We start from the raw sequence: 27,568 nt of genomic DNA on the forward strand, positions 1-27,568 counted from the left end.
GAGAGTCCTGATTTTCGATTCAATGATCACAAATCACTCACTCATCGCCGAACGAATCTTTGCCGTCTGAAGCGCGCGACCATTCGTGAGCGAACACGACTCGCTAGCTGCCAGCTACTTGGCCAATCGCTTCACAAAGCGATACAAATACTTCGTGAATTTCTTTTCCTTACTCCGTCCGTCGACCCGAGTCACAAACAAATATGTTCAGAGAGGGAAAAATCTAATGAAATACCAGCGCGGCGCTCTTTTGGCCTGCACCAGCACAGTTCGCTGTGAATTTGTATTTGGCATGGTAGAAATTGCTGTAAAATGTGCCTTTAATGTTGTGTTATCAACAAAATTGCAAAATATTTTTGATGACATTGATTCTAAGCCATTTCAAAAGTGATAAAAATAAGCCCATTGCAGACTATTTTGAGTCAGCTTTGAGCGATATAACGCAATCAGCCTCTCTGAACCATTCGCTTTTCTACCCGATTGAAGTGAGAGCGAGAGCAATTGCTCTCTCTTTAAAGAGAGAGTGCTCAGAAGCGATTGGCGTGGCAGTGACAAACGGTATGAAACGGTCGGGACAGTTTTGCGTCGCTTTCGATTTGTGCTCGCCAGTGAATGAGCTGCCAGGCTTGCTGCGATGCAGATTCTGTGAACAGGCTCACATTCCACAATACTAACAGGGCGGGAAGGATGCGTGGACTTACCGTACCAAACGCTCCGAGTTATTTATATAACGATGTAGGAGATTCGTTCGGGGAAGGGATAGTTGTATTATATAGTAATTAACCTTGTGGCATTATTTCATCACTATCATTTTGAATTTTATTTCGAAAGTTTTTTGAAAATGCCTGATGAAAATGTATTGATTTCAAGACTAATATTTCAAAAAATAATTTCAAATGGGGACTAACAGTTCTGCGAAAGTTAAACATTTCAAATGAGTGATATTATTTTAAGTGAGTAGTTTGACATCGGATTTTCTAAAAGCTTTTTTTTTGTGTTTGGATTTCTTTTTAAGTTTAGAAAAAAATCAATGACAGACAAAAGACAATAATAACGCAACGTGTTTAGGATTGAGTTTAAAATATATATATTTTCATTAATTTAAATTTATAATACTTCTGAAATTTGCTCTTAAACACCGTCGTCCCTTTACAACTTCTTTTTTTTTCTTCTCGTAAATTGTGTATTTGATTTGCTTAATTTGCTCTAGCGGGGGGGCTCTCCACTGTGAAGATGAGTGTGAATGTTTGATGTGTTTGCTTTAGTGTGAAGGATGTGTTCGTTTGTTTATTTTTTTTTGGGGATTGTGCTTTCATTCGGAACAAAAATGGAAAGAATGAGTTTCACCTTAGGTCTATTCTCATTAACCTTTTTTTTGGTTCGCGGTTTCTTTTTACTTGCTTTTAAAATTTGACACAATTGGTTGCTTTTTTTAAACACATTTCATGCGCTGATGCGTTTAATTTTCGCGCTCGAGGAGTTTTGTAATAACGTTTTATTTATTTTTTGTTCTGTTTGCTAATCAAGTTTGTTTAATTTATCTTTTGTTTGTACAATTACACCAACTTTTACGGAGCAAAAGTGTTGCGTGTTTCGCGATTTCCTTTGATTTTCGTTTACTTATTTCATTAATAGGTAAATTATGTTACGAAAATTTACAATGCTGATTTTGTTTTTTTTCAATACTCTGACGACGATTGGAAGAAAAATGTTGGCTAAGTGTTTTGCTTTGCTTGCGTGTGTGAGTGTGTGATAGTTTTGTACAATCTTTTCGACAGCAGAAATTTGTGTGATTATTCAAGATGGGGCTGCCTCTTTTCTGCGAGATTTTTTTTTACGAAAACACAGGATAACGGATATGGCTGGCGTTTATTTAAAATTGATTGGAATCATGGCACGTGAGGGAATGATTTAAGGATAAGTTGTTGGAAAAAGTGAAAATGATTTAAAATTGGTCAAGTAATAGAAAAAAGGTTGGCACATTTTTTTTTTGTGGGGAGAGATGGGATTTATGGCGATGTTGGGGAATTTTGTAGCTTTCTTTTGGCACATGACTTCACTTATAACTCGAGCCTCACCGGCGTCGCTTCTTTTTTTCCTCTTCTTTCCTTTGTTGTCAAAGTTGGTTTGTTCTAAGCTTAAGTTTAAACAATAAATAATAGGCTTCCTATAGGTGCTCTTGTCAGTCATCTTTGCGTTCGATTGGCTCTCCAATCGGTTGTGCTAAAATGGGTTCGCAGACGAAACAAGTATCAATGGCCACATTGATTTACAAAAAAATAGGATGGAAATGTACAACGCTCGTTTAGATCCTATTCATAGTTGTGTCCTTACGAAACAATAGGCTATCACAAAAAGGATTATAAAATACTAAACAATACTTTACGATTATGCCTTCAATTGATTACAGTTAAATATATTGAGAACACCGAGAGTTAAAACGTGCAGACTTTCGAACATTTCGCATGCGGGTGCGGTGACCAATAATAATTAATTATAATCAATCTAGTTTTGAAATCTCATCATGTAACCTTCTGTTTTCTCTTCAAATACGATCCTGGCTTTAATCCGCTCTATTTACATCACAATAATTGCGTTTGGGTTCTTTAACTTTACTTTACTTCTTTATACAGGAGTGCGTCTCACTTGTCGTTTAACTAAGTCATGCATTCTCGTTCGCCTAAAATCGTTCAATTTTAGTGAACAGGTAATTTTATAACTGTCATTTCTTGTCGCTGTCCATTTTGCTCTTGTCCAGCGAGGACGTGACCATGCTGCCCCCGTTGCCCGGGTACATCTTGTCCATGTGCTTGATGGACTCGTTGAGGAAGTTCTGGAATAAGAAGAAAATTGGATCTTGATTAGTTCAAGTTTTAATGTTTAACAGATGAGGTTTTTGAAGTCTTTGGGAATTGTCATAGTCTTCAAAGTTATCGAAACCTTTTTTCAAAAAAATATTTTTACGTTGTTCGTAGTAGCAAAACCAACCAAATTTTAAAGCTCAAAAATAAGCTGAGCGATTCTCTCATGAATTGGCAAATTTTATAAAATGTATTTTTTGTTCGGCTGAAGCTTTTTATGTACTTTGTCTACAACCAAAGGTCATTTTCTCAGCTCGAACAAAATTGCACATTTTATAATTTTGATTTTTTTGTAGCTTTGTTTCTCTTTTTGTTGTCGTTCGATATCTGTCATTGGTTACCTTGAACAACAATGAACGACCAGGACAGACTATTTTCAAACATTTGGTAATTTACAAGCCCATACTTCGATGCCTCTGTGCTCTGATGTACTAACTGACTTTTTGGCCAAAATGAGTTAATGATGACATCTTTTAGCTAATTAAATTCCCTACAAAACGCTTCTAACAGATCTGAAAAATTCGTTTCCTACGCGGAGATATCGCCTTGCAACCATTTGTACTACAGTCATCCCACATATTCGGAACACCCACAAATTCGGAACACTTTTGTGATCATTTGTCAATTATATGGCAAATGCAGCTTTTCTGTTGACCCTACTATTTTTAGGACCTTCATTTGGACATTTTCTTGCTATTTCACTAGTAAAAGTAGTACTTTTTAAACAAAAAACCACATTTCAAGACTATTTTATCCAGAGCAGCAAAACACTGCCTCCAAATTGCCTGTTCCATAATTGTGGGATGTTATTGTGCCTCCCACAATTGTGGAACACCTGAATTTAACTGATATTTTCACAAAAAATGTTATCAGACCATTCATAAAACATAACTAAGCTTGAGTTTCGTTGGTTTCAGTGCGTAAAGTCATTATTTTGTAAAAAATATGTACTCATGGAGAGAACCAAAGTTTGTTTACATCCGTAAGAAAAAAGTGTTCCGAATTTGTGGATTTCAAGGGTGAAAGTTTTTCTTCAAAAACTTGATGTAAAAGTTAAAATTTGCAGTTGTTCGATACAGCATTCGAAAGATCGCAAGAAAAGCTTTCAAATGAAGGTAAAAGCGAATCATTAAGTTCAATTATCGATTTGCTATGATTTTTTGAGCATGGGCCGATCTGTAAACCGTTCCGAATATGTGGGGTGACTGTAACTGACATTTTCGAACGCATCATGGATGTGCTCTCTTATTTTTCATCATGGCTTGACCTTTTGAAAACACGCAAATCCATAAAAATACGATTACACTATAATATTATGGTAAATTGCCAGGTGTCCTTACTAGTTTGAGCAATATTATGGAGCACTATTTTGGAAGGCAATTAGCACAAGTGTGCACATTTGGATACGTGAAGAAGTTGTAAGTTAGACGAAGTGTGCCAAATAATTATTTAGTGGCTGAGTTTTTTTAATTGGATGACCCCTAAGTGTGACATTGGTAGGTGGATGTTATTGTTACGTAGTTTTTGGATTGGACGACCCCTGCAGTTGTTCTAAGTGTGCACAACGACTAAAAATGTTTTAAATTGGATATTTGGGTTAGGCTAAGTGTAAGGTTTATTAGCAGGCTTCACTGAACACCAAGATCTGGTGCGCCGTGGTGCGGTTTTCGTGTCACTCTAGAAACCAGGCTTCACTGAACACCAAGATCTGGTGCGCCGTGGTGCGGTTTTCGTGTCACTCTAGAAACCAAACCGAGCTGTTTGTTGTCACACCATAGCAACTGTACCGAAAGCACCTTGGTACACCACCGGTGCACCCAAACTGTATACGAAGGATGCAACTCAACATATGGTTGATCCAAGTAAACCGGAGGCGACATTGTTTTGATTGAGGTTTGCCAGCCTTCATTCACAACTTCGGGATGGCGTGGTGGTTGTTGTCTCCGTCTTTTTACCACGAGGTTCCTGGTTCAATCCTGGGTACAAATATTTTTGAGGATTTTTTTTTCAATATTTGCTGTCAAAATTACTGATTATATACATTTTTTAAGTAACTTCTTCGAACCTGCGACGCTTTAGTCAAAGAGTTAAAAAATTGAATGGATTTTTGTAGTGGAATAGAGAAAACATTCCATATTATGCAGGCAGGTTTAAGTGCAAATGCCTATTTCAGGGTTATATGCACGAGAAGTTAAAGTTTATATTTCATGACAAAATTCGAAATTCTATTCCTAACGAACTATTCTAAACAAATAAAAAACATTCAAAAAATAAAATAATAACTGTCGAGATTCGAACCAAGAACCTTTAAAATACTAATGCACTGCCTTTGACAACCACACCATTAAGAACTGTTGAGTTCAGTAGGCTTGCAAGGCATCAAGAGTTCCAAACTTCTCCCGTGTGGTAGGCGCAGAAACCATGTCAGTTTTGTGTACCCGATCCACACCGCCGTCACACCAAATTTCGGTTTGGTGCACCGATCAAGCTACCGAGTTGTGTCGGGTTTTGGGTCGTGACGAGAAATGGTGCGCATTGAAAAACCGGTATCATAGCAAACCGTTGTCGCACCCGTCAAAAGGTAAGTCTGCTAGAAACCAAACCGAGCTGTTTGTTGTCACACCATAGCAACTGTACCGAAAGCACCTTGGTACACCACCGGTGCACCCAAACTGTATACGAAGGATGCAACTCAACATATGGTTGATCCAAGTAAACCGGAGGCGACATTGTTTTGATTGAGGTTTGCCAGCCTTCATTCACAACTTCGGGATGGCGTGGTGGTTGTTGTCTCCGTCTTTTTACCACGAGGTTCCTGGTTCAATCCTGGGTACAAATATTTTTGAGGATTTTTTTTTCAATATTTGCTGTCAAAATTACTGATTATATACATTTTTTAAGTAACTTCTTCGAACCTGCGACGCTTTAGTCAAAGAGTTAAAAAATTGAATGGATTTTTGTAGTGGAATAGAGAAAACATTCCATATTATGCAGGCAGGTTTAAGTGCAAATGCCTATTTCAGGGTTATATGCACGAGAAGTTAAAGTTTATATTTCATGACAAAATTCGAAATTCTATTCCTAACGAACTATTCTAAACAAATAAAAAACATTCAAAAAATAAAATAATAACTGTCGAGATTCGAACCAAGAACCTTTAAAATACTAATGCACTGCCTTTGACAACCACACCATTAAGAACTGTTGAGTTCAGTAGGCTTGCAAGGCATCAAGAGTTCCAAACTTCTCCCGTGTGGTAGGCGCAGAAACCATGTCAGTTTTGTGTACCCGATCCACACCGCCGTCACACCAAATTTCGGTTTGGTGCACCGATCAAGCTACCGAGTTGTGTCGGGTTTTGGGTCGTGACGAGAAATGGTGCGCATTGAAAAACCGGTATCATAGCAAACCGTTGTCGCACCCGTCAAAAGGTAAGTCTGTTTATTAGTGGATGTTATTGTTACGTAGTTTTTTTTAATGGATGACCCCTGCAGTTGTGCTAAGTGTGCACAACGACTTAAAAAATGTTTTAATTGCGGTGTATTACGGTGTAACGAATGTCACGGTGTAAAGAATGCTACGATGCAATGAATGTTGCGGTATAACAATGTTACGGTGTAACCATACTGCGGTGTAACGAATGTTACGGTATAACGAATGTTACGGTGTAACGAATGTTACGGCGTAACGAATGTTACGGCGTAACGAATGTTACGGTGTAACCATACTACGGTGTAACGAATGTTACGGTGTAACGAATGATGCGGTGTAATGAATGATGCGGTGTAACGAATGTTGCGGTGTAACGAATGTTGCGGTGTAACGAATGTTGCGGTGTAACGAATGTTGCGGTGTAACGAATGTTACGGTGTAACGAATGTTACGGTGTAACGAATGTTACGGTGTAACGAATGTTACGGTGTAACCATACTACGGTTTAACGAATGTTACGGTGTAATGAATGATGCGGTGTAACGAATGTTACGGTGTAACGAATGATGCGGTGTAACGAATGTTACGGTGTAATGAATGATGCGGTGTAACGAATGTTACGGTGTAACGAATGATGCGGTGTAACGAATGTTGCGGTGTAACGAATGTTACGGTGTAACGAATGTTACGGTGTAACGAATGTTACGGTGTAACGAATGTTACGGTGTAACGAATGTTACGGTGTAACGAATGTTACGGTGTAACGAATGTTACGGTGTAACGAATGTTACGGTGTAACGAATGTTACGATGTAATGAATGTTGCGGTGTAACGAATGTTACGGTGTAACGAATGTTACGGTGTAACGTATGTTACGGTGTAACAAATGTTACGGCGTAACGAATTTTACGGTGAAACGTATGTTCGGTGTAACTAATGTCACGGTGTAACGAATGGTTCATGGTTCACTGAACCAGGATTGAACCACAAGGGAGGTTCACCCAAAATTCAGAGTCGAGATAATCGTTCTCTCAAAATTTATTGAGGGCTCAGTGCCAAAATCGATAGAATAATGGTACCAACTCACACCATCATAACAAATGAGTTCATTCGTTAGTTGAATCAATAAATCTCCAACAAGTGTCATACATCGACTTCTGACTTCTCCTTGGTCACCAAGCTGTGGTGGCCGAGGCAGCTAAGTCATTGGATTGGTTTGTCAAAGGTCTCTGGTTCGATTCCCGTTGTCGGCACTTTTGGTTTTTTTGTTTGACGGATGAACTTTTTTTGCAAATGAACCTCGAGAGAATAGTTCTATTGCCCATCTCGAGCTGTGTTCTCTGCGTCCGTGAATGGTACCACTATTATCTCGACTCGAAACCAGCATTCTCTCGGACTAGCGCTGCCAGTTTTGGGTGTTTAAGCCGAACCAATAGGTGCACCTAGTCTAACCGGTTCATTTGGGAACACTTGTTGTGCGTGCACACTTAGCACAATTGCAGGGATCGTCCAATCCAAAAAACTACGTAACAATAACATCCACTAGCCAATGTCACACTTAGCCTAACCCAAATATCCAACTCAAACACCCTTCAAGAAGTTGTGCACATTAAGCACAACTGCAGGGGTCGTCCAAACCAAAAAAAAAAACACGTAAAAACATCATCCACTAACCAACCTTACACTTAGCCTTACCCAAGTAGCCTCCAAGTAGTTGTACACACTTAGAACAAGTGCAGGGGTCGTCCATGTTCAAAGACTAAGCATTGATTTCTTTGGAGCACTTTTGTTCTATTCGATACAAACTAAGAATCCATTGCTAGACACACACTTGTTCTATGGTTTGTGTCCTGGATATCTTGCATTTCTAAAAAGGTGACATGATGGAAATAAAATAAACTAGCTCAAAGTTTTTACAAGATCATTTTCTTCTGTTTGTAAGCGAAGAACTATTCGGTTTTTGTCATAGTTGGTCTTATTGGAGCTATTTCATGGATTATCATACTTATATCTATGAAACCTAAGTTTCACTAAGTTTTTCTTCATAAAATTCAAGTTTTAATGGTAGTTGCACACGAAAACGGCAATTTTCACAATAAATTTAATGATAAACAAGTCTATTAAAAAAGTATTGTTGAGAAAAATGTTCCTTAACTAGCAACAATTCAAAGTTACTACGCAAAAAACATTGAAACAACAAATAACTACTATTTTTACAATAAAATGACTCTGCGCACTTTTGTACCAAGTGCCACGTTGGAAGTATACACGACTCTGCCATTGAAGAAGCATTTTAGCTCAACTGCAAAATTCGCCCTGTGCACGTTTGTGCTAACTCATACAAATCACTGTTCAAGGCACACTTGTGCTAATTGCAAGCATGATTTTTTTTCGTAATTTCTCTGCCAATTTTTTTTTACATTTCAAAAGTTTTCATATTTTACCATGTCTTTAAGTTATGTCAGGAGCATACTTTAAAATTATTAGGACAATTGTTTGTCGAATAGTTTCCCAGAAACAGTAATTCAAAGTTAAAAAATCGATTTTCTCGTAACCACCAAAATGTCAGTTAGTATAAGAGAGCACACAAGCATCGACTTATGATTGTCTGCTCTACAACTTTGCAGAACATTGTTACGCTCATAATTACTCATAATACCGGTCAAAGTTACAAAAAACAAGAACAGACACAGAGAACACAGCTCGAGATGGGCGAGAGAATTATTCCCTTGAGGTTCATTTGCAAAAAAAAAAAAAATATCCGTCAAGCCAAAAATTGTCGACTACGGGAATCGAACCAGAGACCTTTGACATCCTAACCCAATGACTTGACTGCCTCGGCCAACACAGCTTGGTGACCAAAAAGTGGCCAGAAGTCGATGTATGACACTTGTTGGAGATTTATTGTTTCAATTAACGAATGAACACATTTGTTTTGATGATGTTTTACGGAGCATTAAAGAATGAACATATTTGTTTTGATGATGTGCGTTGGTAGCATCTTTCTTTCGATTTTGGCACTGAGCCCTAAATAAATGTTGAGGGCTCTACTCTGAATTTTGGGTGTAGATTAATGCAGGTTTTTAAAGCCAATTAACATTTCACATAAAATTTAAAACCGTTTTTATATTTTTTTATACTGGAAAATAAATATTTTCGGAAATACGTTGTTACAAAAAAGTTCTTTTGACAAAAAAAATCAGATGAATTGAGCTGTAATTTATCGAAAAAAAAAATATTTAAAGGGATCGTGCAGCCCCAACATCATCAATGTTGACATCTGCTCATTCAACAGAATTTGGTCGTTTTAGTGACCTACAAAAAATAATAATAATAAAATGCGCACAATATCAATTTTTGACTTTTTTTTTCAAGTGTATCTGGCAGTGTTGCCCATTTTTAGATTTTTTTACGTCTTAAGTTACTCCTTTTCAAATTACAATTTTTCAATCAAAAAGTACTTCAAAAGTAATTTTTCCTTCACAGATCATCACAGGAGTTAAAAAATTTCTAGGCTTTTTAAGTTTATGGATTGGAATATCCACTTAAAGGTGATTTTTTTTTGTATGAAATTTGTTATTTTTTACTTTTAGAAATCGTATCCAAGCTTGGCCAAGGCCATGAATGCATACATTTTTCTCGAAAAGATCGGAAAATGTCTTATAACTTTCTACTAAGAGAAAATCAAAAAATTAAAAAAAAAAACAATATAAGATAAAAACACAAAAATGTCACTAATGTTTCACTCTTTGACCGTGAAAATTGGACTTACAGTTCCTGAGATCTTAATGTTGCATGGAATTTTGATGACAGATACTTGAATCCTATTTTTTCATGTTTTTGTGCCTTTTTCCATACTATTTTCGACGTTTTCGAAAAATCTTGTCTTTAAAAAAATGGCTACACTGCCAAATGAATTCGGTCATTCAAGCATATTCAAAAATATTTTTATTTTTAATTTTTTGCAGGTTTCATTTTTTATGTGCAGTGTTGTGAATGATTCGTCGTTGTGAATGATTGATAGAGAAAACTATCATTTGAAGATTGCTGTAACAAAATATCAGAGGGTATAGCGACCACCTCTACTGTATATGAGCTCACTTCTTGTATCTCGTTATTGCCAGCAAGCGCATTCTCTTTCTATCAATTGTTCTCTTTTTTCGCTCATCCACACTCGCCAAAGATTATTTCGTTTGCTCAGAAAACCGTAATGAAAGAACGCGAGAGGGGAGTTTGGGAACCGATCTCGCATTACGTCCCTATAAACTGCAATGTAAAATTTTGTTTTGTGGCGGTATTTATGGCGGGAATTAGAGAGAAAAGAGAATGTCACACGGGATTGTGTAAACGCGAGATAGCCCAGTCAAATAAATCCGAATTCTGAAACGGAATCTAATTAGAATCGTACACAAATTCCGTTTCAAACGCAACAACCGGTTCGAACACGGAACCGGTTGTTGCGTTTGAAACGGAATTTGTATACGATTCTAATTAGATTCCGTTTCAGAATTCGGATTGAGTTAACTGGGAGAGAGCGACAATAGGGTCTTAAAGCTCTATGTACATTTTTATGTAAAACGGTTAAAAAACACGATTGAAACCATTTCTGATCACTTTTTTTTTCATTTTAATGCAAAAAATAAATACATTGACAATAATTTTTTTTTCGATGGATCAACTATGGTCCTAGGGTTTTTTTTTCATTTTAATGCAAAAAATAAATACATTGACAATAAAAAAAATTTCCGATGGATCAACTATGGTCCCCTAAGAACGAGCTGTCAAGTGGAACCTTCTCTGTCAGAAGAAGGGCTGCGAAGTTAATTTTTCAAAATTGATTTAAAAATCCCTTTTAAATCATTTGTCATATCATAATATCACAAATTTGAGCATAATTTTAGGACTTTATTCGTCTTGGTGAGAATTTCGCGGGAAGAAGCGCAGTGAAAGTTAGAAGATGAGATTTTGGACATGATAATTGTAGTCGCTGAGAACTTAAAGTTTGATATTTTTACAACTCTGCCTATGTAAAAAATTCATTAAAAATTATATTTTCAGATTTTCAACTTTGCCGAAGACACCAAATCGATCAGAAAAACCGTTCGATCGATTTTTTTACATTCTAAGTGAATATTTGAACAGATATATCCTGTCAATTTTTTTCTTTGGTCTTGAGAAATTACTCACACGGTTTAAGCCAAATCGAAATGCAAAAAATTATGTTTGCTTGGAGTCCCGAAGAATTTTTCAATTTAATTGTAGAAAGATATGTTTTTGATCATTAAAATCCAAGATTTCTTATCTCTCTTTTATTTTTTTAAATAACTTTTAATTTTTAGTTTGCGGTTGATTTTTTTTTTATACAGTATTTGTTGCAGTAATTCTCACCAACGGAAGTGGGACGTAGTGGAGCATGATGTAGAAAATCTTTCATAAGCATTTATAAGAACTTAAAGAGTAGTTTATATTTTATGAAGCTCTTTTTTTCTTTAAGTTTGTTGGTTATTTATTGTCTTCTTTATTATCTATGTATGTTTTAGTGATATCGAAAGTCCTTCCACAAATCTTGCAATAAATATTTCGAGTTTTCATTTTACCGAGAGTCAGTCTTTTTCGAATTTTATTCTCAATGAGTGCTCACTGAAACTTTGTTTTTGATAAAGATTCTTTTATCATAAGAAAAACATGAATTTAAACACTTAATATAAAAACTTTAAGTATTTAGATAAAAATTACAGATTTTTTTTATCGTGCTGTATAAATATTTTATTATTTTCTTTAAAAAAATGAAAATATGCATGTTTTTTTTATAAATGATTTGTCTCCGAAAGGTTTTTTGGTCTGTTAAGTTTGAAATTTCCAATCGCAAAAAAAAATCTAAACTAACCTGAATAGCCGTGAGGGCCGCCACTATCGCCGGCGAGCCGAACCCGTGCGAGATGAGCGAAAAGTGCGTCAGGTGCCGCTGGATGGACGGGTCCAGGATGTGCTGCGGTCTGGTGTTGCACAGCGGGGACCGGTCCTGGTTGAGCAGGTCCATCAGTTCTTTCGTAATCTAGAGGTTTGAAGAGTTTGCGTTAGAAATTGTGGGTTTTAATTAGAACTTGGTTCAGTAATTCTACCTGCTTGGTGTTGAGCAGCAGCTCCTTCCTCCGGTAGGACTCCTGCGGTTCCGAGTACTGCCGGGACAGATATTCGGCGACCTGGCGGGCGGGGAATTCGGTTTCGCACACGTAGCCAAAGTCCCGCGCCAGATGGATCGCTTCGCCCTCCACCAGCGAGGTGAGCAGCGTCACGTTGGCAGCCTTGCGGCGTCCGGCCGGCAGGTTCAGGCCGATCTTCTCCAACTTTTCGCGCAGCAATCGGCCGCCGTTTTTACTTTTCGCTCTAGATGGGGGGAGAAAGAGAAAATTCTTGTTGTGAGAAAAGACACCTTTTCTTTCACAGAGTCACGTGCTTTTCGAGCAGTTGATCCAATTTCGCGCGAGTAATTAAAATCGCGCGCCCTTAATGAGGGAAGCTGAACTTTTGGAGGTCGAACTTACCGTCGGAGGACACCCCCAAGCAGGGACGCGTTGAGACATTCGGGCGGGGAGAGTCGCCGCTGGACCTCGGCCACGGTGACTTTGTATTTCGAGGTGCTGGAGAGGAGACTGAGCCGGCCCGGTACCGAGCAGAACACGTCCGACGGTCCGCCGATGTTGATTTGGCTGCTGTCCTTCTTGATGTCGGTGATGGGGAAGTCTGGTTGGAATAGGGAAAAGAAGGGAAAAGTGGCGAAATTAGCATTTTGTAATTTGGGATTTGAGTTATGAAAATTCATTGATTTTTTGTTACTAAAAACACATTCTAACCTTCTTTTGAGTAAATAATTGTGTGATTTTATATCTATAAATTATTGCCAAATTAATGTTTTATCTAGAGATTCAAAGAAATCATGTTTAAATACGAGCCAATTCCAATATCTACGGCTTAAATTACCAAGATCCATCATCCAGCTAATTCCTCAACATCAAATCCCTCAGATTGCTTCACAACTTCATCATCTAACACCTCACTGGGTGCCAAAGTGTAAAATGACCATGTAGACGAGCCCAGACGAAAAAAATCATAAACAACTCCCGAATATGACACCTCACCGGGAGACCCTCCCTTCACAATCTTCCGAGCATGAGGTCTATTATGCTACCTCCCTCTCTTCCTAGCCCTCCACCCCTCCCGACAGGAACAAATCAGCATGTTTTTACCTTTTGCAACAATGCGTATTATTATTTATGTTTTTTTTTCTTTCTGGCTGGGACCCCAAAAACCTTCAGGAGGTCGACCCGACAAACATCACGCTGAACATTCATAATGGAGTCGGATTACAACAATCCAACGCCGCCGCCGTCGCCGTTACCGGCAGGGTACTTTGGAATCTGTGCGCGCGCTTTAACGACCTTTTTTGGGCCCGGCGCAGCGGCTCATCTGGCCAATAATCGAGTGGGTCTCCCTCTGTGATTTACCCCCTGAAGACGCGTAACATGGCGAACTTTACGACACACTAAGGGGTGTGCAGATATTGACGAAAATTCTTCCGGTTAATTAGCGCACACCTCGACCGACCTCCACGCAGATCTGCAATGGACCTTATCAAGAGATCTCCGACGACAGACATTTCGCACTTCCTAAAACGGCAGATTGCGTGCAGCACCGTCCAGATTAACATGTCGATCAGCAGCAGCAACAGTCAAGACCCCTTGGGACCTGCAGCGACCCGATCTTATCAACAGATCGAGTTTCTCCCCTTGATTTGCTTTTCTCGCAGCTCATTTGTAGCGCGCACTTGACGACCTGTGTGCATTGTAGTGCAGGTCGTAACTTGGAGTTGTTTATTGCTGGTCAAGATCCCCAACTTCCCCTGGCACGAATCGGGAGCAGGTACCGTACAGAATAGATTAGTGTTCCCGGACAAGACATTCCGAGATCATCGCCCGAAGATAGACCAAGCAGCTATACCTTCGTTTGGGAGCATCTTCGAGGCTGACAATATCAGTATGCTAATGACGGCGAGAGACTTCTGTTTTGGGATTGGGAAGCTAAGAAGCGACTAAAGATGGGGCCATTTGGATCGTTTATAATCCCATTATGTTCGATGGCTTCCTCACTTACGGGTTTACCTGAAGATACGGGGTCAGTTCCAGCTGAATCTGGATTGCAAGGAAGAAGTTGGAATGTGAGGTTGGAAAAGAAGATCTTGGTGCGAATTCTGAAATCGGTGCGAATGTTGATTCATTCATGGGTTTTCAGGTGGTATTTTGGCTTGGTCCATTCATCTAGTGGAAATGGTTATTTTATCCGGTAGCATGCGGAAGAAATGGTAATTTTCCAAAATTTCCTTTGCTTAAAATCCAGAATATCATCTATCCAATTATGGGTCCGGAAGTATTTTTCCACAAAATTTAAAGCATATGATACCGTCATCAGGGGTGACATTGGGTCTGGGGGTGAGATTGGGTCATACAAATTTCAGCATTTTTGTATGACCCAATCTCACCCCCCAGACCCAATGTCACCCCTGATGACGGTACCAAATATTTTAATGAACTCTAATCATGTTTGTACACTCTGTATATCGTTTTTTTGTTTAATTTCCCAAAATCAGTTCAGTATACACAAATAAGTCAAATTCGAGTTATTGTTGTACTGTTAAATTATGATTTTCAATATTGCTCTATTGCTCTATTGCTAACCTGATTTAAAACAAACATTTGTATGACCGAAATTTCATTAATTGAATAACGTAGTCTTATTGCAAAAAGATTTTTTTTTATTAAGAGATTTTTTTCTCAGACACTTAATATTACACACTGCATGTAAAATTTGTGTAGAAACAACAAAAAAAATTGCAACAGACGGGGTTCAAACCCAGCACCAACAGGGAGGACAGGCGCCTTAGCCCGCTCGGTCATCATACGGAAAGGATAAATGCATATATGAGCTTGACATTTCGGTCAAGTAGGTTTCCCATACTAATGGGCTACATATTTCAGGGTGTAATATTACATAGAATTTTATAAAATAATGAAAAAAATATTTTACACCCAGGCCTTTTACACGCAGCTGGATTACTACTTTTTTTTTTGCTGTGAAGTCTTAAAATCGATCTTTAAGTTTTCTGTTTTTCAGATTTTTTTTTTAATTTTAAGATTTCAGATTTTTATATACTAATATTTTCAGATATTAAGATTTTTTAATTTTTAGTTTATTAGTTTCAAGAACCTTGCCCAGCTAAAAAAGTAGTAATCCAGCTGCGTGTAAAAGGCTTGGGTGTAAAATAAATATTGCATTATTTTATGCAATTTTATGTAATTTTACACCCTGAAATATGTAGCCCATCAGTATGGGAAACCTACTTGACCGAAATGTCAAGCTTATATATGCGTTTATCCTTGCAGCTTTTCATCGGTGCTGGGTTTGAATCCCGTCGGTTGCAACTTTTTTTTTGTGTTTGCAAAAATTGTACATGCAGTATGTAATATTAAGTGTTTATTTTGAAGGTGATGTGCATGCTTTTGCATGTGATTTTACCATCGGATATTTTGCTGTGTGCCTTTTAAAATATTTTTCAGAATTTCAGATTTTTCAAATTTAAAAAATTGCATGTCTTGAGCTTTATAGATTTTCATTTATTTAAATTGTTCGGTTATTAATTTTTTGAATTTATAGATATAAAATCATAAAATGATTAGATTTTTTTTTTTATATTTAGATTTTTAGATCACCTACCTTTTTAAGTAATTAAATTTTAGAAATTTTAGCCTATCAGATTTTTTTTTAGATGTTTAGTGAATTAAACTATTAGAATTTTAGATTTTTTCTTGAAGATTTTTTAATTTTTTGATATTTTAATATTCAGGTTATGACATTTTTTTAATTTTAGATTTTTAGATAAATAAAAATCTAAAAATGTTGAGACTTTTAGAATTTTAGGTTTATGAATTGAGTAATTTTTAGGTTTTTGGATATTTAGATCTTTAGATTTCTAGATTATCTAAAATATTAGGTTATTAGATTTCAGGAATTTCAGCTCTTTAGCTTTTTTAATATTTATATCTTTTACAGATTTTAATATATTTTGAATTATAGTTTATTGAGTTATTAGATTTCAGAAATTTTAGCTTTTTATGTCTTTTATTTTTTAGGTTTCAAGAAATTTTAAATTTTAGTTGTTTTAATTTTTATATATTTTTTTTTAGACTTTTTGATTTTTGGTTTAAGATTTTAAGATTTTTTAAAAAATTAAAATTGGGTTGTTAGATTCGACCCGCCCGTGTGGATCAATCGGACCGCGCACTGGACTCCAATCCAGAGGTCGCCGGTTCGAATCCTGCGGTGGGCGCTTTAAATTTCTTTGTGTAAATATGGGTATTTGGCGCCGTCGCTCCGTGCCATACTTTCATACACTTAGGAGCCCAGGGCGGCGAAGTCCTTGTAGATAAAAAGGAAGACACTAGTGGTTAGTACTAGCAATGGTGGCCGACAGCTATAAAGTCAACTTCGTTTTTGTTAGATTTTTATATCTTACAATTTTTAGATTTGAAGATATTGGACTTTTTATTTTACTAGATTTTTGAACCATAGATTTTTTTTGTTAGTTAGGTTATAAGATTTTTGGATTTATAGATATAAAATCTAAAAATGTTTGTTTTATTAGATTTTTAGAATTTAGATCTGCAAATATTTTTTTTCAGTTTTTTTAAGATAATTTAAATTTTCTGCTTTTAAGATGTTAGGAATTTTAGCCTGTAAGATTTTTTGGTTTCTTGTGATTTTTATATATATTTTTTAGATTTTTTCAATTTCAGATAATAAATTGGATTTTAAAATTTTTAGATTTTTCTTAAGCTTTATGATTATTGGTTTAAATTTTTAAAAGTTTTTTGAATATTAAAATGTGTTTTCAGATTTGTATATCTTAAAATATTTAGATTTGGAGATATTTGAATTTTTAGTTTGCTAAATTTGTAGAACCTTACATTGATAGATTATTGGATTTTTTTCAATAAAAAAATTCTGTATATTTTAAGCTTTCTAGATTTTTTTTGAATTTTCAGGTTATTAGATTTAAGATTTATAGATATGAAATCTAAAACTTTTTAGAATATCAGATTTTTTTTATTTGTAAATTAAATTATTTTTAAATTTTTAATTTTTTAATTTTAAGGTACCGAGATTGGGTCATACAAAAATGCTGAAATTTGTATGCCCTAATCTCACCCCACAGACTCAATGTCACCCCTGATGACTAGATTTTAGGAATTTTATCGTTTTAGATTTTTAGATTTTTATATCTCAATATTTCTAGATTTTCAGATTTTGAAATTTTTAAGTTTTTTAGATTTTCTGGAAATTTAATTTCAAAGTTGCCAGATTTTTAGAATTTTTGATTTTTTTGAATTTTGGATATTTAGATTTTGAGGATATTTTTTTCAGCCTATTTGATTTTCAGAATTTTATAGTTTTGTATATTTTTTCCAATTTTCAAATCATAAAGGTTATTTGATTTTTTAGAATCCTAGATTTTATTTTTTGAACTTTAGACTTCCAAAATATAAGTTATTATTTTTAGATTTTGATATCTTGAAATTTTTAGTTCATAAGTTCATTATATCTTAAAATTTGTAGTTCTTTCGATTTTTATTCTTAAATTTTTTTCGATTTTTAGATCTTTAGATTTATATTGATGTTGTTAATTTTCATGTCTTTTCAAGTTTGTTTACAAAAAAAAAAAAAAAAAAATCGTTCCCAAACTGTACTCACTTTTCAGCAGCGGCAGATCGCTCATGAAGCCCGCGTTCTCGTCTATCACCGGGTTCTGGCCGTCGTCCACCGCGCTCTGGAGCGCCTGGTGCAGCGACAGCGGGTCATGCTCGTGGGCGCCTAACCGGGTCGCGCCGGCCCCGCTGCCGATCGAGCCGCTGTAGTCGCTCCTCCGGTCCGAGTACGGGAAGCCGTGCGAGAGTTGCGTCTGTTGAGGAGGGGGGAAAAATGAGGGAAAATTAAGAAACAGGACGAACAAGTTGTTTCAGAAAGATTTGGGGGAAGGAATTTGCCCGCGATCTAAAATAGTCAAATTATCCTTGGCTCTGGGGAGAGGAAACAATTTCAACATTTGAAGATTTTTCTTCAGTCGAGGGAAAAAGTATGTGGAAAGTTTTCTTTTTCCAGCTCGGAGAGAAGAAGTTGGAAAGTGGTGCCCGGGTCAGGGAGATGCTATGCGGAAGGGATCCGACATTCTTTCGTAATTTCTTAATCGTTCTGGCGGCACGCAGTACTTTTTGTGCGATGCTCTGATTAGTGCAAGATTTGTTTGAGAAGGTTAGACGAGATGCATAACTTTAGGCGTTTTCGAAATTGACGTTTCAATTACGGACTTCAAGGTGCACTTAACAATTTCGAGTTCAAGTTTAAACTAAAGTGAAAAGTGTTTGAAGTGATGCAGTTTTTGAGTGTTTTAGTTATATTTTTGGGTAAGTACATCTGTCAACTGTCAACTAATCTGTCAATATTCATAAGCATACTAACTTTTAAGCTAACCTTCTCGAACCAACCTTGCCTTTTGCGAATATATTTTTCAAGAAATGCAACAAAAAATCAATTTTAATAGCGCAAGTTATTTGCTTTCTAAATTCCTTTGTCTAATCAGATCAACCGTTTACATGACTTTATTATATCGAGCGGTTGGTTCGTGAAAGTCAGTTGCCCAGCTGGATTTTCCCGCAGTTAAGCAGCAGCTCTCGAATATATGTTTATGAATTTTGCCGTCATCGTTTATGATACGCAAAATTGTTGACATTCCCGTTCGGAGCTGCTGCTGCACAACCCCTGTCTCAACATTGATGTTGTTTTTTTTTCCGCCGAGCTCGAGCAAAGTTTTGGCATGTTAGAGAGAGTCTGGAGTTTAGAGCGGAGGGGGTTTCTAAACTGGGAATATTTTGGCCAACAGGAAGAGGGTGGGTTGAGTTATGTGCATATCCCTCGTTTGGTTTCCGCTCGATTCCGGCTTCGGCGGGGATGTCGAAGGAGCAGCCTTTGTTATCGTTATCTTTGGAATAGCTGGGATGATAAGACGGCGAGGAGCTGTGCTCTAAGAAGCTAGCTTAGAGAATAGTTGGGCTAGAAGTTTATTTTCTTACTGAATGTGGAGAGAAATACCTCCGTGTGGTTGCTCTTCGAACTCGGTTTAAATTCTTTCGAGAAGATGTGCGAGTTTTGGAAAGCATGTTAAAATAGTTTCAGCTGATGCAAACGACCAAAACTGACGTTGCGTAAGGTTGAAATCTCAATCCACGGAAAAAAGATAATTACTGCGTCTAATTTAACGAAACCTCGAATGTCTAAAATATTTGGGGTGTGGTGGGTCACCTGGGCCACCTGCGAACGAAGGGCTCCCAAAAATTCCATCGCGATGGCTTCGCAACGTGACGCGTGACACGATCAAGATCTTGGTTCAACAACTAGCCACCAAGTCTGCGGCTATAACAAGCTCGACATGACTTTCGTATTTTTTGGTTGATTTAAAATGATGCACGGAAAGAGTTATTTGAACATTTTTATAGCCTAAATCTAGGAGTTTTCAGTTGGTCTTTTCTATTACGGAATTCAACTCAACTTTTTTCCGTGTGCCCAGCTTTATAGGGTCACGTGACAGCACGTCTCTATTTAATGGGTGAAGACAATCTTCAAGCTTTAGAGCATCCGTCTACCAAGTTGTAGATTCAAAAAACATGGATTACCCGAATTAATTAACAAAAATGCTCGTGTGATCTCGTGTCATCGATTTGACCACCTCTCCGTCGTCGTTTCGTCCAACATATCTCAACTTTATGACCACTTGAAGGTGTTCGGGACACATTCCGGATCAACTCCGGGGTGGTTTTTATGATCACGATGGCTTCTTTTTTTTACGAGTCGCGAATGTTTGTGCGATTGAAAGTGAGCGATAAAAGAAACTTCCCAAAGTGATTACTGCTTTTTTTTACTCGGCGATTTGAATTCATTCAAGCGTACACTTACCACGTGCTGCTGGAGTTCGGATTCTCGGTGTGACCGGTGCAGGCCGAGCTGTTCCTGGGAGGGGCGCAGACCGGCCAGCTGGTTGTAGTGATGCAGGGGTGCGTGGTGGAGCGAGGATAGCGGTTGCCCGTAAGGGTCTGTGCTAAGGTAATCCAGACCGTGGTTCTGTGGAGGTTGGGAGAAGGAGATTAAATGTTGTTAAAAAAGCCGATTTTTGATAAAAACGATGATTTGTCGTCGAGATTTGAACGTTTTTTCAAAGATTATTGAAAATGACTTAAAATTTGGTCCCTTATTTCTCAAATTTTCGCTTAAAAAAACAAAATGCATACAATTTTAACGATCAATAAGGTAATTACAAACATTTTCAGGAGGTGGAGTGCGGTAAAAACAATTTAACATTCCAGCTTTATTTTCACAATTTGTTTAAAGAAAGTTTTTAAAACGTGATTAAAATGTTCCTAGTAATATAAATGTAAGGTTACACTAATTTGCACGCTTCGTTTTTAAATATCTTGATTTGATTAAAAAATAATGTTCATCTGTTTACCATTAATATTTATCCTTTTTTTGCAAATTTGAAAAAAAAAACAGTTTTTTGGCCTCAATTTTATTTTTTGCAAAGTCTTCAATGAGGGGAAAAACAAAAAAAAATCACTGTGATTAAACATGCTTTTTAAATGTTTTTAAACAAAAAAAAAGGTTTTTGTCGTTTAGCTCTGGCTGAGTTCGAGTGAAGTGGAGGATAAAATGGTAAAGCAATAAAATGCAATGATTTACAAATATCGAAAGGTTTTAACAATATGAAAAAAACATGACACATATTTTTCATAATATTCTAGGTAATAAGGCTGGTACAAATATTTTTAAAAGTTTTTGTCACCCCCCCTTCAAAATTGGCCCGAAAAATCAGGGGGCAAAAAAAATATTTTTACAATAAATTTCCAAATTTCAATGAAAATTCAAGTGCAACCAGCTGAAATCAAATTAAAATACATTCTTCTGCGTTTAAAATCATTTTTAGCATGTTTGGGTTAATTGAAAAATCTTAAGATTTTTTGAAAATTTTCGATGCGAAATCTTTTTTTTCGATACAATTTTTGTTTTTGTCAGATCTTAGATTTTTTGAAAACTAATGATTGCAAAACAACTGAACTAGTGTAAAATGTATTTTAGAACACTTTTTTCATTTAAATGTGAAGACTATGGCTTGTTATTTAAATTTTTATATTTTTTTATTTTTTTGCCCCCCCCCCCCCTTGACCTCGGCCAGGGCCGAGGGACAAAAACTTTTTTAAATATTTGCATCGGCCTAACTAGGCTATCAAAATATGTCAACAAATGTCTCAATAAAAAATAAAAACTTCATCTTACCAGAATAATTTAACCATAACGTTTAACTGTCTAATTTAATTTCCTACCTCTTAATTTTTGTTTTTTTATAAAGAAAAAGAAATGTGATTTTTTTGCTGCTCTAAAACGCAGTTATTTTTATTCAGGATAACAAACCTTTTTTGTAATGCAGTGAATAATATAAAATAACATGGAAACTTTGTTATTTTGATAAAATTCTGGTTTATAGGATTAAACAGCCCAGATGAATTCTTTTTCAAAATATTTTTCAATAAGATTAGGTATAATTTGAAAGATGCCTATTTATGTAAGAAATTCAATATTGTCAATCTTTTTTGAAAGTATTTTTAAAGACTTTTAAACATTTGTCTATTTGTACAAAAAGTTCATCCTGGTTATTCGTAATGTAAATATTCACAATCATGCCAGCTTACATGCCATTTTACTATGCAGTTTGTAAAATTATTGGATTTAATATTCTCAATTGCAAAATTCATAATGATATTTTCTAATGGAATAAAAACATTTGCCATTAAAATAATGCTTTGTAAAATGGGTTTTATGCCAAAACGATTTTTTCAGTATACAGCAATTCCCCACGAAAACAGCATGATTCGAAAAAAAAGTTCTCCGATCGAGCTCAATTTTTTTCTGGGGGATCCTTGGCCGAAATAATTAGACCCGTATTTTTTTGTTTGGCCATTAGGGTGACCTACGCCGTGTTAGGGTGGTCCAAAAAATGGCAATTTTCGCCGATTTTCGCAAAAACCACTTTTTTCAAAAAATCATAACTCCGCGCCATTTAATCCGATTTTAGCTGTCCTAGACGCAAAAGAAAGGTGATTAGTTTGGCTATTTAAGAAAAATAGTAAGAAGTTTCAAAAATCTAGCTTAACATTTGAAAAGGTCATATAAAAACTTAAAATGCTGTTTTGAAGGTCTCGGGACCAAAGAGCCTATGTCTGAAAATATTTTTATCGGATTCCTCGGAAAATTTCACATAACATATCAAAAAATGGTGAAGTTATGTCATCGATACTCTGAGATACGATTTTTTGAAAATAAAAACTGGATTTTTCGATGCGTATAATTTTGGTACCATAACATCTATAGGTCATCGCTGAAATTTCAAAGTTATCGCAGTTTCAGTGAAAATAGTCGATTTTTTCCCGTTTTCATCATTTTCCCATTTTTGCGCGTGGCGCGTCGAAAAATCCAGTTTTTTTTTTTTTCAAAAAATCGTATCTCAGAGTATCAAAAACATAACTTCACCATTTTTTGATATGTAATGTGAAATTTTCTAAGGAATCCGATGAAAATATTTTCAAACATAGGCTCTTTGGTCCCGAGACCTTCAAAACAGCATTTTAAGTTTTCATACGATCTATTCAAATGTTAAGCTAGATTTTTGAAACTTCTTACTATTTTTCCTAAATAGTCAAACTAATCACCTTTCTTTTGCATCTAAGACAGCTAAAATCGGATGAAATGGCGCGGAGATACGATTTTTTTGAAAAAAGTGGTTTTTGCGAAAATCGGCGAAAATTGCCATTTTTTGGACCACCCTCACACGGCGTAGGTCACCCTAATGGCCAAACAAAAAAATACGGGTCTAATTATTTCGGCCAAGGATCCCCTAGAAAAAAATTGAGCTCGATCGGAGAACTTTTTTTTCGAATCATGCTGTTTTCGTGGGGAATTGCTGTATAGAGTAGCCCGGGCGAAAAGTGAGTTGGTTGAGATAACTTCGAACTATCTTGGCTTGTTTATTTGCATCTTGTTGTAAACTCCTCGAGTTATGACGACTTTTGAAACCGACTGCGTATCATGGAAAGTATATTCCATGATCATACTGCATTATCTACAGTTGATATTGAGCTGTTAGTGGTAGTTTTTTTAGACATAGCAAAAATTTCGAAAGCTAAATTTTTTTCAAAAATTTTACCCGAACATCATGAAATGATTATTTTGACTTTGTTTCAAATTTATGCTGGACTTAGCAAAATTTGCAGTCACTGACCGAATTTTCAATTTCCGATACTTAGAATAATTTTCATGAGCTGATATTTTAAAGTTTGATTTTATTTATGCTGGACTTTGAAATTTTTGCGTATATTTTTTAATTCTTTACTTTTTACAGAAAAAGCATTTTTTTGGGACTTAGAAAATTTTCGGGAGTTTGGAAACATGATAAATTATTTTGATGTTTATTTTTGCTTTGAACCAAAATTTCGGAAAAATCGACGAAATTACAGGAAATTTTTGTCCGATTTTTACAAAAACATCAGTTTGTTCCTAAAATAATGTCCCTAACAAAACTTCTTCATTGAAATTTTGAAATTCGAAAGTTGGTTTTTAATAATTATTGATATACCCCCTACAAAAATCGTTCCGGCACTTAGAAAATTTACGGGATCAGTATCACGATAAGATTTTTGGTAGAATTTTTTAGATTTTCAGGACTTTGCGGAATTTTTGTTCTCAGCCAGTTGAATATTTTTCATATTAACAAAAGTGTCTGTAACTTGATTGCGGTATGTAAATTTTATCATTAAAATTGTATCTACATATGTTAACTAAGTACCTTTAAAAAAGTTGTCCTGTTTTTCGACATTTATAAAACACTTATTTTTCAAATAATCATTTCTCTGGAACCAGATTTTGCACCGTTATGAACCATGGCTCAAAAGATGTGTTTTTAGGTTGCATAAAAATATCAGAAAATTTCCAAAAATCTTTTTTTTTTTAAATTATACGTTAAGTGATTAAAAATTAAATAAAAATACCGGATTTTTATCGATTACTAATGGAGCACCCGATTCGAGTGGTAGAAATGACAGTTCTCCCATAAGAACTACATTGTAGAAAAAAGCAAAAACTGCTCGAATGGAAATGCTCCATTGCACACTGGGAAAAAGGGACCCGCAGCCCCATGAATTAGATGCCGCTGAAATTTTAACTTGGAAATATATGTTTATTATGTAAAAAAATTCGGGGAATCGAATGGTGATGGTTTCGTCTGCCGGAGATAATGGGAAAGGGTCCATTTTGCCCAAATATCCCCTAAAATGCAACCTTTTTATATTATATGCTACATTACGAGAAATACCACAGGTTTTTAGACTTCAAAATAAGTGAACTTTATGTAAAAAACTATGACAAATCGATTGGTGAAGGTTTCACGTGCCGGAGACACCGAGAAAGGTCTCATTTTGCCCCAATTAACCCTATATTCGATTTTTCATGTAATTTGCTCCACATCGTAAAGTGCCGCAGTTTTTCAGACTTCAAAATAAGTGAACTTTATGTAAAAAACCATGACAAATCGATTGGTGAAGGTTTCACGTGCCGGAGACACCGAGAAAGGTCTCATTTTGCCCCAATTAACCCTATATTCGATTTTTTCATGTAATTTGCTCCACATCGTAAAGTGCCGCAGTTTTTCAGACTTCAAAATAAGTGAACTTTATGTAAAAAACCATGACAAATCGATTGGTGAAGGTTTCACGTGCCGGAGACACCGAGAAAGGTCTTATTTTGCCCCAATTAACCCTATATTCGATTTTTCATGTAATTTGCTCCACATCGTAAAGTGCCGCAGTTTTTTAGACTTCAAAATAAGTGAACTTTATGTAAAAAACCATGACAAATCGATTGGTTAAGGTTTCACGTGCCGGAAAAACCGAGAAAGGTCTCATTTTGCCCCAATTAACCCTATATTCGATTTTTTCATGTAATTTGCTCCACATCGTAAAGTGCCGCAGTTTTTCAGACTTCAAAATAAGTGAACTTTATGTAAAAAACCATGACAAATCGATTGGTGAAGGTTTCACGTGCCGGAGACACCGAGAAAGGTCTTATTTTGCCCCAATTAACCCTATATTCGATTTTTCATGTAATTTGCTCCACATCGTAAAGTGCCGCAGTTTTTTAGACTTCAAAATAAGTGAACTTTATGTAAAAAACCATGACAAATCGATTGGTTAAGGTTTCACGTGCCGGAAAAACCGAGAAAGGTCTCATTTTGCCCCAATTAACCCTATATTCGATTTTTTCATGTAATTTGCTCCACATCGTAAAGTGCCGCAGTTTTTCAGACTTCAAAATAAGTGAACTTTATGTAAAAAACCATGACAAATCGATTGGTGAAGGTTTCACGTGCTGGAGACACCGAGAAAGGTCTCATTTTGCCCCAATTAACCCTATATTCGATTTTTTCATGAAATTTGCTCCACATCGTAAAGTGCCACAGTTTTTTAGACTTCAAAATAAGTGAACTTTATGTAAAAAACCATGACAAATCGATTGGTGAAGGTTTCACGTGCCGGAAAAACTGAGAAAGGTCTCATTTTGCCCCAATTATCCCTATATTCGATTTTTTCATGTAATTTGCTCCACATCGTAAAGTGCCGCAGTTTTTTAGACTTCAAAATAAGTGAACTTTATGTAAAAAACCATGACAAATCGATTGGTGAAGGTTTCACGTGCCGGAGACACCGGGAAAGGTCTCATTTTGCCCCAAATAACCCTATATTCGATTTTTTAATCTAATTTGCAAGTGTTATGTAGTTTGAAAAAATCACTTATTCTAAAAATATTAAACATTGCAGCCTTACCCGTTGTGCTTCTATGATGAGCAACCAGGCGAGCATACACACAAACGCTACAAACACGCTCGGAATCACCTCGCTCGTAAAACGACTCCTGAAGCCAATTTATTGGACATAATGAGGCTATCGCTGACCTGGTCGGACCCGAATATGTCCGATACCAACTTTCGTTCGAACATCATCTATTTCTTTATTGATGAATAATGTTAGGAAATGCACATTTTTCCATAAATGGGACATTTGGGGCAAACGGACCTATTTCTGGTGTCTCCGGTGCATAAAAACTTTCACCAATCGATTTGTCATGGTTTTTTACATAAAGTTCACTTAGTTTGAAGTCTAAAAAACTGCGGCACTTCACGATGTGGAGCAAATTACATGAAAAAATCGAATATAGGGATAATTGGGGCAAAATCAGACCTTTCTCGGTGTCTCCGGCACGTGAAACCTTCACCAATCGATTTGTCATGGTTTTTTACATAAAGTTCACTTATTTTGAAGTCTGAAAAACTGCGGCACTTTACGATGTGGAGCAAATTACATGAAAAAATCGAATATAGGGATAATTGGGGCAAAATGAGACCTTTTTCATGGTCTCCGGCACGTGAAACCTTCACCAATCGATTTGTCATGGTTTTTTACATAAAGTTCACTTATTTTGAAGTCTGAAAAACTGCGGCACTTTACGATGTGGAGCAAATTACATGAAAAAATCGAATATAGGGATAATTGGGGCAAAATAAGACCTTTCTCGGTGTCTCCGGTACGTGAAACCTTCACCAATCGATTTGTCATGGTTTTTTACATAAAGTTAACTTATTTTGAAGTCTGAAAAACTGCGGCACTTTACGATGTGGATCAAATTACATGAAAAAATCGAATATAGGGATAATTGGGGCAAAATAAGACCTTTCTCGGTGTCTCCGGCACGTGAAACCTTCACCAATCGATTTGTCATGGTTTTTTACATAAAGTTCACTTATTTTGAAGTCTGAAAAACTGCGGCACTTTACGATGTGGAGCAAATTACATGATAAATCGAATATAGGGTTAATTGGGGCAAAATGAGACCTTTCCCGGTGTCTCCGGCACGTGAAATCTTCACCAATCGATTTGTCATAGTTTTTTACATAAAGTTCACTTATTTTGAAGTCTAAAAACCTGCGGTATTTCTCGTACTGTAGCATATAATATATAAAGGTTGCATTTTAGGGGATACTTGGGCAAAATGGACCCTTTCCCATTATCTCCGGC

The 27,568-nt window shown here is 36.2% G+C and overlaps 1 protein-coding gene across 6 annotated transcripts in view; it reads right to left on the reverse strand.

Annotated features, from left to right (window-relative positions):
* Window positions 1-1,063: 1,063 nt before the first annotated feature.
* The window catches only part of LOC120416997 (transcription factor AP-2-epsilon), a 279,517-nt gene continuing 253,012 nt past the window's right edge, over window positions 1,064-27,568 (reverse strand). For all 6 annotated transcript variants that reach the window (XM_039578936.2, XM_039578937.2, XM_039578933.2 and 3 more), the window contains 6 exons: window positions 20,352-20,516; window positions 18,096-18,303; window positions 12,839-13,037; window positions 12,416-12,680; window positions 12,181-12,348; window positions 1,064-2,833 (listed from right to left, as the gene is read on the reverse strand). In XM_039578936.2, coding sequence (XP_039434870.1) covers window positions 2,723-2,833; window positions 12,181-12,348; window positions 12,416-12,680; window positions 12,839-13,037; window positions 18,096-18,303; window positions 20,352-20,516 — 1,116 coding nt within the window. In that variant the 3' untranslated portion in view covers window positions 1,064-2,722. The remainder of the gene's footprint in view (window positions 2,834-12,180; window positions 12,349-12,415; window positions 12,681-12,838; window positions 13,038-18,095; window positions 18,304-20,351; window positions 20,517-27,568) is intronic.

Source organism: Culex pipiens, chromosome 2, assembly GCF_016801865.2.
Source record: "Culex pipiens pallens isolate TS chromosome 2, TS_CPP_V2, whole genome shotgun sequence".
NCBI lineage: Eukaryota > Metazoa > Arthropoda > Insecta > Diptera > Culicidae > Culex > Culex pipiens.